A 13,512-nucleotide genomic window follows, 5' to 3' on the forward strand; every position below is an offset into this window, starting at 1 on the left:
CTTTAACGCTGCAAGACTTACAAGTAAGTCCTCTGAAGACAAGGAAAAGAGGAAACATATATAAATATAAAAATTGTTGCATCTCAATGAACGACTAAAACAAGGCTTTAGCCAACATTATGGTTTTCATCATTTTTTTCGTATTAAGCTGGGATGCAGAGAGTTCTACAGATAATTACAACAGACAATCGTAATAAACTCTGGAGGGTCGTGGACTGTCATCAACAAAGACTCCTTCCATGAAAACAATAGTGGCATTGACATTGACATTGGCAAGGACAAAAGCTCATTGTTTGTACAGACTCCATTGTTTTTTTAGCCAAAGCAGCAGTTTTTAAAAAAAAAATTTTACTTGAGAGTTTTATGGAACCGACAGTTTCACAAAGCCTGTAAATGTGAAATACAGATGAACCGCCACTGCATACGGACTTTATTTACAATGTACGTGAGTCAACTAAGTATTTTTATTAGACAATGACAGACAATAACACTGCTCTGGGGAGGAATTTCTTCTTTGTTTGCTAGTATGCCAAGAGAACACTTTATTGATATCTGTTAAAACTCAGTTTTTTCTGTTCACGTTTCTGTTAAAATTTAGATTTTTTTCTCCTCCTGTTATCTTCCGTTGTCTTACACAAATGCCTTTTTCTCTCCTTTATCTCAGATACGAAACTTTCTAATTGTTATACAATATTAAAGAGCAAGTCATGTGACATCATACTGAGGCCATAATCGTGAAGTATGAAGCCGGACAATGGCTGCAGTAAGAGGTTGTGAAAAAAGTGTCGTATGGATAACAAGAGGCTGTAAGGTATAATGAGGACATCATCGCGTGTCCTCTATTATCGGATTTCACCAACAAGGAATAAGCAGTGGTACTCGCATTAATATTTTCTAAGTTTCCGTCAGTAACGTAGTATTTTGTGTACAGTTCCCGATTTCGGTGTTGTCCTGTTTGGTGCATCAGACTCCATACATCACACCTTCCACTCTGTTGTCCTATGAACCTTTCAGCCACAGGAAAACCCACAAGGAACAAAATGTTTCTTTGGTAATCTTGTGTTTTCTTTATGTATTTCTGGGAAAATTAGAAGTTAATATTCTAATGTATCCACTGAAAATGTTCAGACTTTCTGTCACAGGCACTTTTTGTGCACGGGTCGGACAAGGAGATAGAGTGGGAATATGTCATTTGTTGTGTCTTGCGGTGTTCTTAATGGCAGTAATTAACGTCCGCTGTAACAATTAAGAACTCATCTGTGGAATCTTCCTCAACGACTGTTATGTTATCTCACTTGACTGTCCCATTGACAATCTTGTAACATTCTGTTTGTCGTGGAGTAGGAATGTGTCGAACTAGAAGTATAGTCTCCAATGTCAATATAGACGGTTCGACTGTCATCGTTTCTCTGATCTTAGGTATTGTAAGAAGAGTTGTATCGTGTGAGATTACCTCTGTGTTGACGATTCTTAGTGATTAAACTTTTCGTTCTCTTCCAAATTTCTTTCGATTACCGTCTTTTCAACATACATCTGCATGTAGTTAACATTGTATTTATAAAATAACCAAAATCCTACCTGTTATTTTCTGAAATTAAATTTGATATTTATACTAAAACGAAAGAGACACAAATGCATCATGTCACACTCCACAAAACTTTAATAACTATAGAATTACTTCTAATTAAGTCTCATGGTCGCGCACCAGACTAACCAAACCTGTTGTTCCATTGTCTTGTTTGTTTGTATTTTTGGTTCTCTCCGGTCTTAATCGTGACGGAGCGACATAAGTAAGCTGTTTACAGTCTCACCAGACTCGTGATAAACGATCGTGACTCAAGAGAGAAAGATGGCTGTTGCAGTAACTTGTCTCGACTACACTCCTCTTCCTCATCGCGACCTGTACCTGTCATTCCAGGTGACACAGGTGTCTTGAAATGAGGCAGCTGGTTTCATGATGAGCCAGAGTGCAGACTCCATGCTGCCGGAGTGTTCTTGGCCCACAGAGGTCAAGATTAAGAGAAAGATACAAATTACTAGAAGCTTGCCATGCGACAGGAGGACAGCGACACCCTTGCGTAGGTCTAGTCACGAGCTGCGCTGCAAGTGCGTGCTAACTACCACGCAATCCTTCATGTCTAAAAATAACTTTTATCTTTCTTCTTTCTTATGTAAGAAGATGCCTAAATATACACTCATTTTCATATGTGTTAGCTTGTGTTCACATATCTGTTTCGACCTACTTATTGTTGACTTACATTCATACACGTGGATAGCTAGATTCTGAAGAATCACGTAATGCAACACAAGGTAGGACTTAGTTCTGTCTTCAAGGACAAAGAAATTTCTTGTCGTATATTATTTTCTGATAAGTTTAAGAAAACCTAATTTAGGAGGAAATAATGCAGAGTGAAGCTGGACTGAGAAATATGGAGGCTGGTGTGGCTGACGCCCCGAAAGAAGTCTTTATACAAGAGTTCCTTGGCTGGTAAGTAGACCATAGCAGTTCTCCGTAAAACGCAAACTTCGATTACTCAAATAATAATAAAGAAAAATCAGGGCAGGTAAAAATCAAAAGCATCCAAACCTCGTATTTGGGGAGGAAAGTGGCAGGAAGAGGTGCAGACAAAACAGACGATTACGCCACAAAATTTTGAGAGGTGAATTCTTTGAAAAAAAAAACATCTTTATGGTTGTAGAAGTGAGCAGACTTCACTCTCATGCCCAGGAGCGGTGCCACAAAAAATTGAAGCAGAGGAAATGTGTACATGTTTTCTTTGGTTTGCGACTAAGTTTGTTTTTCTTAAAAAAAAAGAGGAAAAGTAAGGGTCGCAGACCTCAGTGGTCGTAGAAGGCAGTGAGCTGAGAGGGGTTTGCTGAGTTGAGGCATGACGTGTGAAAGGTGGGACTTGAACTTTCACCCCTCCCCCCTTATAAATCACACTACACATACACATTTTTAATCGTCACTGCCATTGTCCACAGGTCAGACATCACGATGTTTCGCCTCAACAAATGCTTCATTCAAAGATAGAAACCACTTAAAAAGACAAACTACTTGTAAACAATGCTTCACACTCCCTCCCCAACTCGGCGACGGTCTGCATGATAAACAACACAAGGACAAACAAGCGACCTCATTTTTCACTAAACAGATTCTTTCTTGAAATGGAGAACTAAGAGATACTAAACTGGCGATTGTTGAGAAATGTGTGCTTCCTCGACTGGTCTCATGCTGTTGAGGATTTAATTGTAGTTCAACTATGGTTCATCCATCGATGCACCTTTACAACCAAGCGCACTAAATTCGAATGTAAATACATGTACTATACACTATCCCGAGCTTATGCACTTCATATTATTACTCTGCGATGAGAACACACCTTTTTTTCATTTTGATTTTTATGATCGCGAAAGGTAACGACAAAAGGACAGTAAATGTAAAATTGTGTTGGACCTGTGCATTTCAAACACTTCGGTGAGGACCTGAAAGTTCGGAACAATATAACAGGTTGCAAGCAACTAAAGTGTAACAAAATTTATCAGCTGTCAAAAGGAAAGAACCCCTGGAGCTGAGTCTTTGACACGTGGGCGTATTGTGACCTTTGACACAGTCAGCAAAAATAAAATCTACACAAAATAATCTTCGGAAACATTGATAATATTTATTAAATGGAACACTTTAAAGGAAATATAACAGTAAATATAGAGAGAATTATAATTATTATAAATTTCAGAAAAATCGGTGTTTGCATTGTTAATTTGGTTTATAGTAAAGAATGCACGGGTTTGGATATTGTTGGTGTTTTAGACACAGCCTTTATACACACCTGCAGCGACACACCGCGTGACGCCGGAATTAAAACAACGGACGTGAACATTTTCACCTGACACCTGTGACGTCATTTGAACTCCTTCACGCACATCGACGATGAAAATATCGTTCGTGGCGCTAGAGGACAGGGTAACGTAACCATAAATTGTCTCCCCAGCAGACATTGACGAATGTTGGACGAGCAGGAAGCCAGAAGGTGGCAGCACGAGCACAAATGATTCACCCTCACCTGTCCTTCAAAGTGGAAAGCGTCATTTCGTTTTGCCTCGCCTCCGTCGTCTGCTTGACGATAGATGATTGAGTGCCACACAAGGAAGGTACACGAACGTCTTCAGAAAATATGAATCATCAGAGCAAGCTATTTCTATAAAGAGGTGAACATACAAGAGACATCTAAGATTCTTCCGGTTTATCAAAGGAATTTCTTCGAAATTGAGAATAAGTGTTCTTCAGAATAAGCTACGAATATCTGCATTTATGTATAAATGTATGTATACCTATATGTAGCATGCACAGAGGTATCTGTATGAATGTCTATATGGTTAATTTTTCTGGATGTTTTTACTTCTGGACATGGCAAAATGAGGTTCCACGACAAAATATGAAATATAAAAATTTATACGGGAAATGAGTGTCTAGTTAACGCTTCGGGAAAGGTGTTACCGTCACTTGATGAATATTATGAAAGATAAACCTCACTCCATTTTTATTTAATAATTCTAGAACCTTCTTTGACTTTGGGATAGGACGTTTCTGTTTTTGCTTCAAGCTCATTTGGCTTTTGTTGTGGCGTGGCGGTTTAAGTATGAAACTTATATCCAATGTCAAAATCTTTCTCATAACTGACAGAATAAAAACATTCCATGTTCCCCAGGTCTTTAGACAGTCGACTGTATTGTTCACATTTACAATGTTAGCAAAGAACAACTATCATGGAATGAATGTTAAGAAAAGATTGTGTGTGTTCATCAGACTGCTGGCTATCCCACAATGCATGTAGTGGGCGGGATGTCCTTGTTCAGTTCACCAAAGAACTTTTGTGGGACAAAATCTATTTCTGGCCAAGGAACATGTGATTTTCTCCTGACTTTGTCACCTTAACCTTGAGAATATTAGCCCGGGGAAGGGTTTTATAGGTGCATCTCTTTTTTCGGTAAAGAAGAAGATGAAAGCGAGTCAACCTCGTGCGTGTCGCAACACCTGTCTGACCTAAAGTTCCTAGTGATTGCAAAGATACATTTTTATTGAGTGTGAAGGTTTAATTTCCTTCCTGGTCAAAGAATGTATCTGCACGAGTTTAATTGAAGAAGACCTAGAGTGCATTCTGTTGATATTTTTAACATCACGTGACTGTTCAAGATATTCATGATTATTTTGTGTTCAAACAATTCACGTTTGACTATATCTCCTTTGAGTCGGTTAGAAAACAGTGCAAGGTGTTTGAGCATGATAGCGTGTAACACTTAAGATAAATAATTTGTTTTATGAGCACCATGGGCTACCTCCTAAAATTGAGTTATGTACAATAAATATTATTATTATTGCTGTGCTGTTGCCAGACTCCTGAATAAACTCGTTCTCGTGGTGATGCAAACAGATTAACACGCATGGTGAGCACACACACACATACAGAGGGACAAGAAAGTCTCCATAACAGACCATTTTAATGATCATGAGTCGGCAAATGTTAACCCAATTGGCGTCAGGTAATGGTAAACCTCGTTCTGAGAATGATGTCTCCTGTACTGAATGAAGGCACTTGATCAATCCAATGAACTCACTAATGTCTCAAGCTCGCCATCTCGACACACACAGGGAGCAAAACAGTTGTAGCTCAATGTTTACAGCATCAGCCAACAAAAATTGTCATGTAAATTATTCAGAAAAAAACAGGTTTGGAGCTTTCCAACATACATCCCCAATACAACCTGTAGCGTAACACACCAAGCCAAATAAAAAAAAAAGCATTTCTTAATTGTGATTGTTATATCCACCAATCCCACCCAAAAACGAAAACAAGTGCATCCCTACAGATGAGTACGATTAAGAAACTGGATAAGAGCTGGAAGCTGGGTGGATAGAATGTAAAAGGAAAAAAAAAAAAATTCGGGGGTGGGGTAGGAGAAAGAAAAGTGAAGAAGGCGAGAGAGAGAGAACCAGTCTGCAGCTCTCTGCAGATTAAAACCAAAGGCATTCATATAAAAGTTAAAGTTATTTTTACACAACACACATGCACGTGCACTTTTGTACATCGTGAAATTGTCAGCAAAAAAAACAACAACAACAAAAATCAAAAAAACAAATGTCAGCATTACAAACAGTCAATCAAACCATGTGTGCTTTTTCACTGCACGATTTTCCTTTCTTCCCATATCCCCGAAAATACTTACACAATGAAACTCTGACCTCGTGCATACAAATCACACATCTACTGCCCTCCCCCCCAAAAAAAAAACCAACAACAACAAACAAACAAACAAACAACAACCAAAAAAACAAGCAAAAACAACAAAAAAACCTAACAAACAAAAAACAAACAACAAAAACAAACCAAAACAAAAGGATCAACACAGATTTTGTGCACTCATGACATCACAACACTGTTCATTTTTTTCGTGTAAATCCATGTGAATTATTTTAACATCAAACTCCTGCACACATGTGGACTTTAAGTTTAGTACAGTGCAAACATTCCGTTGTTTAGCTGTTGTTTTTAAACAACGATGACGAGCATACAATCACTCCGAGGCACTGGGCCTCTTCTTGCAATAAGCTTCTATTACATCTGCTCGTTTTTTCGCTCTACTTGTAGGAAAACTCTGTTTATTCAAGAATTTTTTAAAAAGTGAAAGAAAAGATTTTCATCGTGGTAAACTTAAACAAAAAAAGCCATGTTAGAATTCATTAAGCAATAACATACATTTCCCAGTCCCCATGACTCAGTATGTAGCTCACAAACAATCAAAACAGTCTGTGAAGTGTCGCATGAATGTTCTTAATATACACAAGTTGACGATTTCGTGGCCAGTGGCAACGGGTTTCTGAACCACGCATTGCACACCAGTTCCAACCTTTTGCTATTTTTTTCAAAACGGGATCGTCAATCAGCTGTTTATAAAAATAACGAACAAGAAACCGTGAAGAACGAAGGTACAAACCAACATGATACACAACACTTCCATTAAAGTATCTGAAATATTGTGCAGTCTTCTTACTCTCCCTTAAATATGCGCCAACAGACATTATAGAGTGTCAAACTCTTGTTGTATCAATATATTATCAGAGAAATAAAATCAACAATAACATATTCTAACAATCACAGAATAAACTTGATATCGTCTTCATTGCAGACAGACTGACAGACAAGGAAACGAGAGATAGATAAAAAAAAAAAGATTATATTTTTGTCTGATCTCACATCTGCTGGGAAAAAAAAACGGGGTAGCAAAAGTCAATACAAGTTTTGGCAGATGGCACTATTTTTTTTTTAATAACAAACCCCGCCCTCCCCTCAAACCCTCCCCCAAAAACAAAACAAAACAAAACCAAACCCGTCAATAATGGATGCATTTCTGTAGCTGATGGCCATACAGGTAAAAATTTGATACGGAAAACATTTTAGATACAGTAGAGTTGATGATTTCTATGTTTGCAATAATCCCTTCCAGAGCATAACTTAGGATGTAAAGTTGATTTTCACAGATTTACCAAGCACAACACAAGTAAATCCATCCTGAATGCATGAACCGTTTGTTGCATTAAAAAATCTACCTTTGTCTACATTAAGCCACAAACTGCACAAAGAATACAGGATGATAATTTTTTTTTCACCATTAGTACCTTCAAAGGAATGCATCTTGCAAACATTTACAGTTAGAAAGTGATTTACACAGACCCAGGATCCAGTGAAATGTCCAGTAGATAAGACACTTCTCTGCCTCATACATATTTACGGTCCATACAATGAGAATCACAGCGACAAACGGTTTCGAGATACACTTTGCGAATCGGAAATGGATTTCATTTTGGCTATGTTAATGAAACAATTCAGAATTAATTTCACACAGTTCTTTCATTCTTGTTAGCTTTGAGAGGAGGGTGGGGCCAAACTCCATGATTACGATTGTATCATTTCGGGTTTTTTTTCGCAAAATAATTCCAGTAAACGAGTTTGGTTGTAACTATTGGTTACAGTTTTAAGTAAGCACAATGGGTGGGACAGGGTTGGAGCGGGGAATCGTGGGAATGGTGGAAGGAAAGATTCACAGCAGTTAATGAAACTAGTTTTTTTTTCTGGTTTTTTGCAGATCAGTTAAAATCATTGTCTACAGCGATATATTAATCCTTGTCTCAGGTATTGTTATTTGATTTACCTGTTCACAACAATACTTCAAACTATATTTTTATTTCCATCATTTGGCAGTAGATGGTTCTCCTATAACATTAAAGGTCTTTCTTGCAAAGGGCCATCTGAAACTGCTTTTGATCTCAATTCGAATCAACCGATCGCAGAAGAATTTCTTGTTTGACACATAAATATAGAAGAAACCCCTAACGGAATGTATAAGGAATTGTAATTTAATTTTCTATTTCAGTTTTTTCTTGACAGGCTGTCCCGACTGCCCCCTGCGCCGGTAACGTATTCCGGACTGTTGGCACTCCTGTCTAACGGGGGACAAGCTGCCGGATCACAACAGCCTCCAGGAAATGACAGAGTGCTGACTGTTGTCCCTTGAGACATGAGGTCACTGACCTTACATTCTTTCAAAAACCATGGCAACAGACGCTGTTTAGTATTGTTTAGTATTGTTGCTTTTCGTCGAGTCCCCTGGAATGCTGACTTAATGTAATCTGCAACATTTTTCTTCAAAGGACGAAAAAAAAAAACCCACCCCAAAAACAACGGTAGGCGGATTCAAGTTATACAGGTTTCGAAGCTGGGCGAGGACAGATAGGTTTGGCCTCACAGAGGGGCAAACACATGTAAGCAAACATGTAACTGTTGAACTGCACAAATCCATTTCTATCTTTAGTTAAAACCCGAAGAGCAGGGTTATCTGCCCTACAAACACACAAACCACACTTCTTCATTCCTAACAATTTTTAGGTTCAACATTTCAGCAACTGACATTAAGTTTCACAAATTAGTGACCAGCAGAGTAGTAAATACAATTTTCAAACGATAAAGAGAAAACAACAATTTGTGTAAATATTCTAGCAATGCTCTAACCAAAAATTAACAAAAAACTTTTACTTGTCTAATGACATTTCATTCTGAAAAACACACGAGTAAGTACATTGGTATGTAGATGTGAATACTCTCAGTGTCCACACAGTGCAGTAAAATAAGACTTGGGTTGATTTAAGAGACAGGGGTTGGGTGGGGAGAACATAACAAGAGGTAGCAGGATCCCCACTCGACAAAAATGGCTTCAATACATACAAAGAACAGGAAACACTTTTAAATTTGCTTATATGGAATGACTTGCGGCGGCCGGCCGTACAACAGATAAACCTTGTGACTGAACACGAAGCGGAATCTGGAATGGTAAACTCGCAGACACACGAGGTCGGTCCATAAACTTAAAAACAAAGTTCTAACCTATGCCCTTCTCCCCAACAAAATGGAGTTTTTTGGTACCTCAAACATTGTCATCAGTACATAACTGATTTGTCTCCTTTCAATAAATTTCAGCTGCCAAATATATGTGAAGGATGCTGAAAGAGGAAGAAAAATAAGAGTGAAGAAAACATGTAGGCGCGGTAAAGGGGATGGTTTTAAACTGCTTGAGAAAACAAAACTGTTGCCTCTTACAAACACACGCATCTATGAACGATATTTAAACCATAAACACAAACTACCGCTCGGCATTTTCAGAGATGCGCGATGTAAGCAGACGGGGAACAAAACAAGATTGTCTTTCATTTATAGTCTAGTCTTCTCAAAAACTTGCGACTCAGGGACATTTAGCTGTTATTTAGCGGGATATTGGACATTTAATTGCATGACATTTAGTACTCTTTTTTCCTATCATCTTCGCGTCATCGTCGGCTTCATCAATATTTACAGTGGACGTACCTGACGCAAACAACAAACAAACTGCAGTACCAACAGATTCTGTACAGACACGAGTACCTTAGGCCCGTGTACAGTCTGTTCGCGAGATACCATTGCAAAGCGAGCTAATCAGAGCCCGAGACAGAGGGAAGAAGCAGAAGTAGTTTGGTGACGCCAGTGCAGCGCTGCACACACGTGACTCTGGCGTAAGGTCAGTTCCGGGTCATGGGCAAGGCGCAAGCGGCCACGGTAGTGAAAATTTGAAACATGAAAGGTCTCTCCTTCTGCTGGGTCTTTCTCTTTCAAACCAGCGGCATTCAAACAGGCAGGTTTACATCATGATATGCATCAAGCAATGTGTCAGAGGAGGTACACTACAACAGCACTCGTCCACAGCTAACACCCGGATATCCGTGCTTGTGTGATGCGGGTAAACGGTGTACACAACCACAGACACTGGGTTCAGAGGCAGAGGGGTGAGAAGGGCGGAATTAGAGGGAACGGTTGGAGTAGTAAGGTTCGGGGAAAGCATGAAAACTGGTCTGCACAAGTCACATCCGGTCATCACCAGTGCTGTGACCACTTGCGTATGTGCATTCTAACACCACAGGAACATGCACGCCTAGTGAGTCATTGGACAGACACTAACCAAAAACAACAAAACAAAACCAAAACTGTATAGTGGGCTTGTCTTCACAATTATGAGAGATTATGGCACCGTACCGTCTGTTCCGCTCAACTTTTCAAAATCGCGGATCGATTCTAAAGGGAACAATTTTTTTTACATTTTAAAAAAGTTGCATGACTCAGTGGAGGCCACCGCCATATTATATGCTGTTAATAAAAAATCTGTAGTCTTTACTGCTTTAAAAAAATAGTTTGCCTACTAGTTTTCATCAAACATTTCACTCACAATGAAAAATGAAAATACTTGGCAAGGATGCATAGCCTGTATGCTGCTGTGAAAACTTATTCAGTAGGAACTCGAGAAAACCTAATAATAAAAATCAACTAATCGAAGCTTAATCAGAATAAGCTTATCTTGGATTTTGACCTGCTTACAACAAGAGTTTGCTTTAAAGAAATTCCTCCACCAAAAGAAAATAAAACTTTCAGCCAAGATTAGGCTCTAGGAATGTGACCCGAAGAACTAAACGCACATAAATAAAACTTTAAAATTATTAGGTATTTAGGAAAGGGCATCGCATTTGTAAAAACACTTTCACCAATAAAACTTATTTTGCAACTAACTCTGCACACATGATTATTGTCAATTTGAAATATTCAGGCGACAAACCCTTAACATGATCAACAGCATTTGCAATCGTAATACTGGTGATATTATCCTTACACATATATTATAATTTGATAATTACATATACCTCCTTGGTGGGGGTGAGGCTGGGGTGAAGATGGGGAAAACACCGCCTAAGTCACAAACACATTTTTTCCTCAAGCCCATAAATTTGCAGGCACCTCGCTGACTTCCAAAAATCCTAACAAATCATTTTGTGGCCCTGCCACATGAAAACAACATTCTTAGCACTTTCGTTAAGCGCTCGCATTCATGCACGCACACTTTAAATCTTTCTCACCCTCATTTGTGTGTCTCACATGTTTTACAAATAGTTGTCCAGACAGTTCAACAACAAAAGCCAAGAGACATTCGAATGTGCAGCCACATTATCAAGGTAATTGCCCTACTGGCTAAAAAATTGTCAGGATCACCATGATCAGTTATTTAAAACGATTACAGAACACCTCAAGACGGAGGTCGAGGCTGGGATAAGATATAAACTCTACACTCTTCGCGACACATGTACACAATTCATCACAGATATTGCTACAGATTTCCATACAAAAACCGCAGGGTTTGTAACCTCTCTTCATCGCATTTCCAACTTTCACGCAAACCCTGCTTTTTTTCCGTCCTCGTCACGCGACTCTCGTCTCCATTTTTCCACAGTCTAACTTACTACAGTACCCTCCCAACTCCCTCCCCGAACACCCTAGAACTTTTTTTTGTTGTAATTTTCAGGCACTGTTGATTGTTGTAACCCTGCTCTGTAACTCTGTCAAGTGGTGGCCTCAAGCTGGAATGGCGCCGCTGGGAGACTTCCGCTTCCACTGCCAGAGCTGACGGTCAATGCCAGTGCACTGCTTCATCGTCAGGGTCTTTCCGTCCACGGACACCTCGGCGCATTTCTGCGTGTTTACGTGGTACAGGGTATTATCCTGCAACACAAACACAAAGAAGCATTCGCACACAAAGAAAGCAGCAATGTTATGAAATATTCGATGTCTGGCGGCTCTCAAGGCATAAAGGCGTTGTGACCTGTATATAGATATTACTATTATCACTCCCGCTTACTCTAAACTGGAAAAGGAAATTATGAAATAATTCAGGGGAGACTATTTTCTATCAGCACTGTTGCTAGTGCACGCCGTGACTTATTTCCCTTAGGAAGGGAAGGGTACTGACAACGAAGAGTAAAGGTCGGGACTGGCACCATAAACATAATAAAGAATGGACCACCAGGTCGCGCTACGAGCGCATATTTCCTTGCTTGTGTACCGTTAACCCATCCATTAGAATGATTCCATGTGATTTACCCTCTGATTCCAATCCTTACCATCTTTCACATTTTGCAGATCATCTCAAAAAACAAAACAAAAATTAAAACTATACCACTTCCTCTTACTGTTTAAAAAAAAAAAGGCGAAGAAGTGAGAAAGAAAAAAAGGTAGGAAAATCCAAGGCAACTGGCATGTCCAGAAATCTGCAAGACCCTTGCACCCACCTCCCGGTAACTCCACTCCTGGTTGCCCTTTTGTCCATGACAGGGGTATATAATGACGTCATTTCCGCCGCTGTAGTCGAGGCAGCCGTCGTCACGACGAATTTCGCCGCTTTTGCTCAACATCCAATACTGGTTGCCTCCCTGGCCGTGGCAAGGCCACATGTTGACGGGCTTGTGGTAGTTGTGGTGGTCGGCGGGGCTGTCGATGCACATGGGTTTGGCCTTGCTTCGGATCTGAAACAGTTCGGCGGGAGGGGGAAGTAACGGCTGGTGACCGCAAGCACTCGTGTACCAACATCAATCCATCTGCAGCGGACTTGCAGGTCATCAAGTGTACATCAGGAAAGAGGCTCTACGATGAGCGTGTTTGTGTTTGGAGCGTTAAGGCACAGATTAAGATACAAATTAGACTGTCAAATTAGCTTGTCCTGATTCGTAAACAAGTTCCCATTTCTTGAGGTGCAATATTACTCATGCAATGGTTGGGTAAAGCGCCGGTCAGCATGGCCATTAGAATAAACTGTCCTTACGTGTCTTGTGCGTGTGCGAGTTGTAACAAACATTAATGCCTGTGTGTACTCATGTTCTATTAGTTTTCTAAAACATTTTAAGTCTGCGATGGGGAGACGGCGCTACATAATAACATGATGCGGATAATTCTTATTATTATTATTATTTACCTCGCCGGAGGCGATGGCCTCTCCGGGCACGAAGAGATCCGGGTAGACATTCTTGATATACCAGCGAAAGTCTTTACAGTGAAGTCGCTGTCTCAGGGCTTTCCGCTCCGACACATCTCCATAGTCTCCCTGGACAGA

General features: G+C 39.8%; 1 protein-coding gene across 6 annotated transcripts in view; it reads right to left on the reverse strand.

The window, feature by feature from the left end:
• Positions 1-5,482: 5,482 nt before the first annotated feature.
• Positions 5,483-13,512, reverse strand: part of LOC112563988 (polypeptide N-acetylgalactosaminyltransferase 5-like) — a 110,679-nt gene continuing 102,649 nt past the window's right edge. For all 6 annotated transcript variants that reach the window (XM_025238489.1, XM_025238486.1, XM_025238492.1 and 3 more), the window contains 3 exons: positions 13,375-13,503; positions 12,695-12,928; positions 5,483-12,128 (listed from right to left, as the gene is read on the reverse strand). In XM_025238489.1, coding sequence (XP_025094274.1) covers positions 11,982-12,128; positions 12,695-12,928; positions 13,375-13,503 — 510 coding nt within the window. In that variant the 3' untranslated portion in view covers positions 5,483-11,981. The remainder of the gene's footprint in view (positions 12,129-12,694; positions 12,929-13,374; positions 13,504-13,512) is intronic.

Source organism: Pomacea canaliculata, linkage group LG5 (assembly GCF_003073045.1).
Source record: "Pomacea canaliculata isolate SZHN2017 linkage group LG5, ASM307304v1, whole genome shotgun sequence".
Lineage (NCBI taxonomy): Eukaryota > Metazoa > Mollusca > Gastropoda > Architaenioglossa > Ampullariidae > Pomacea > Pomacea canaliculata.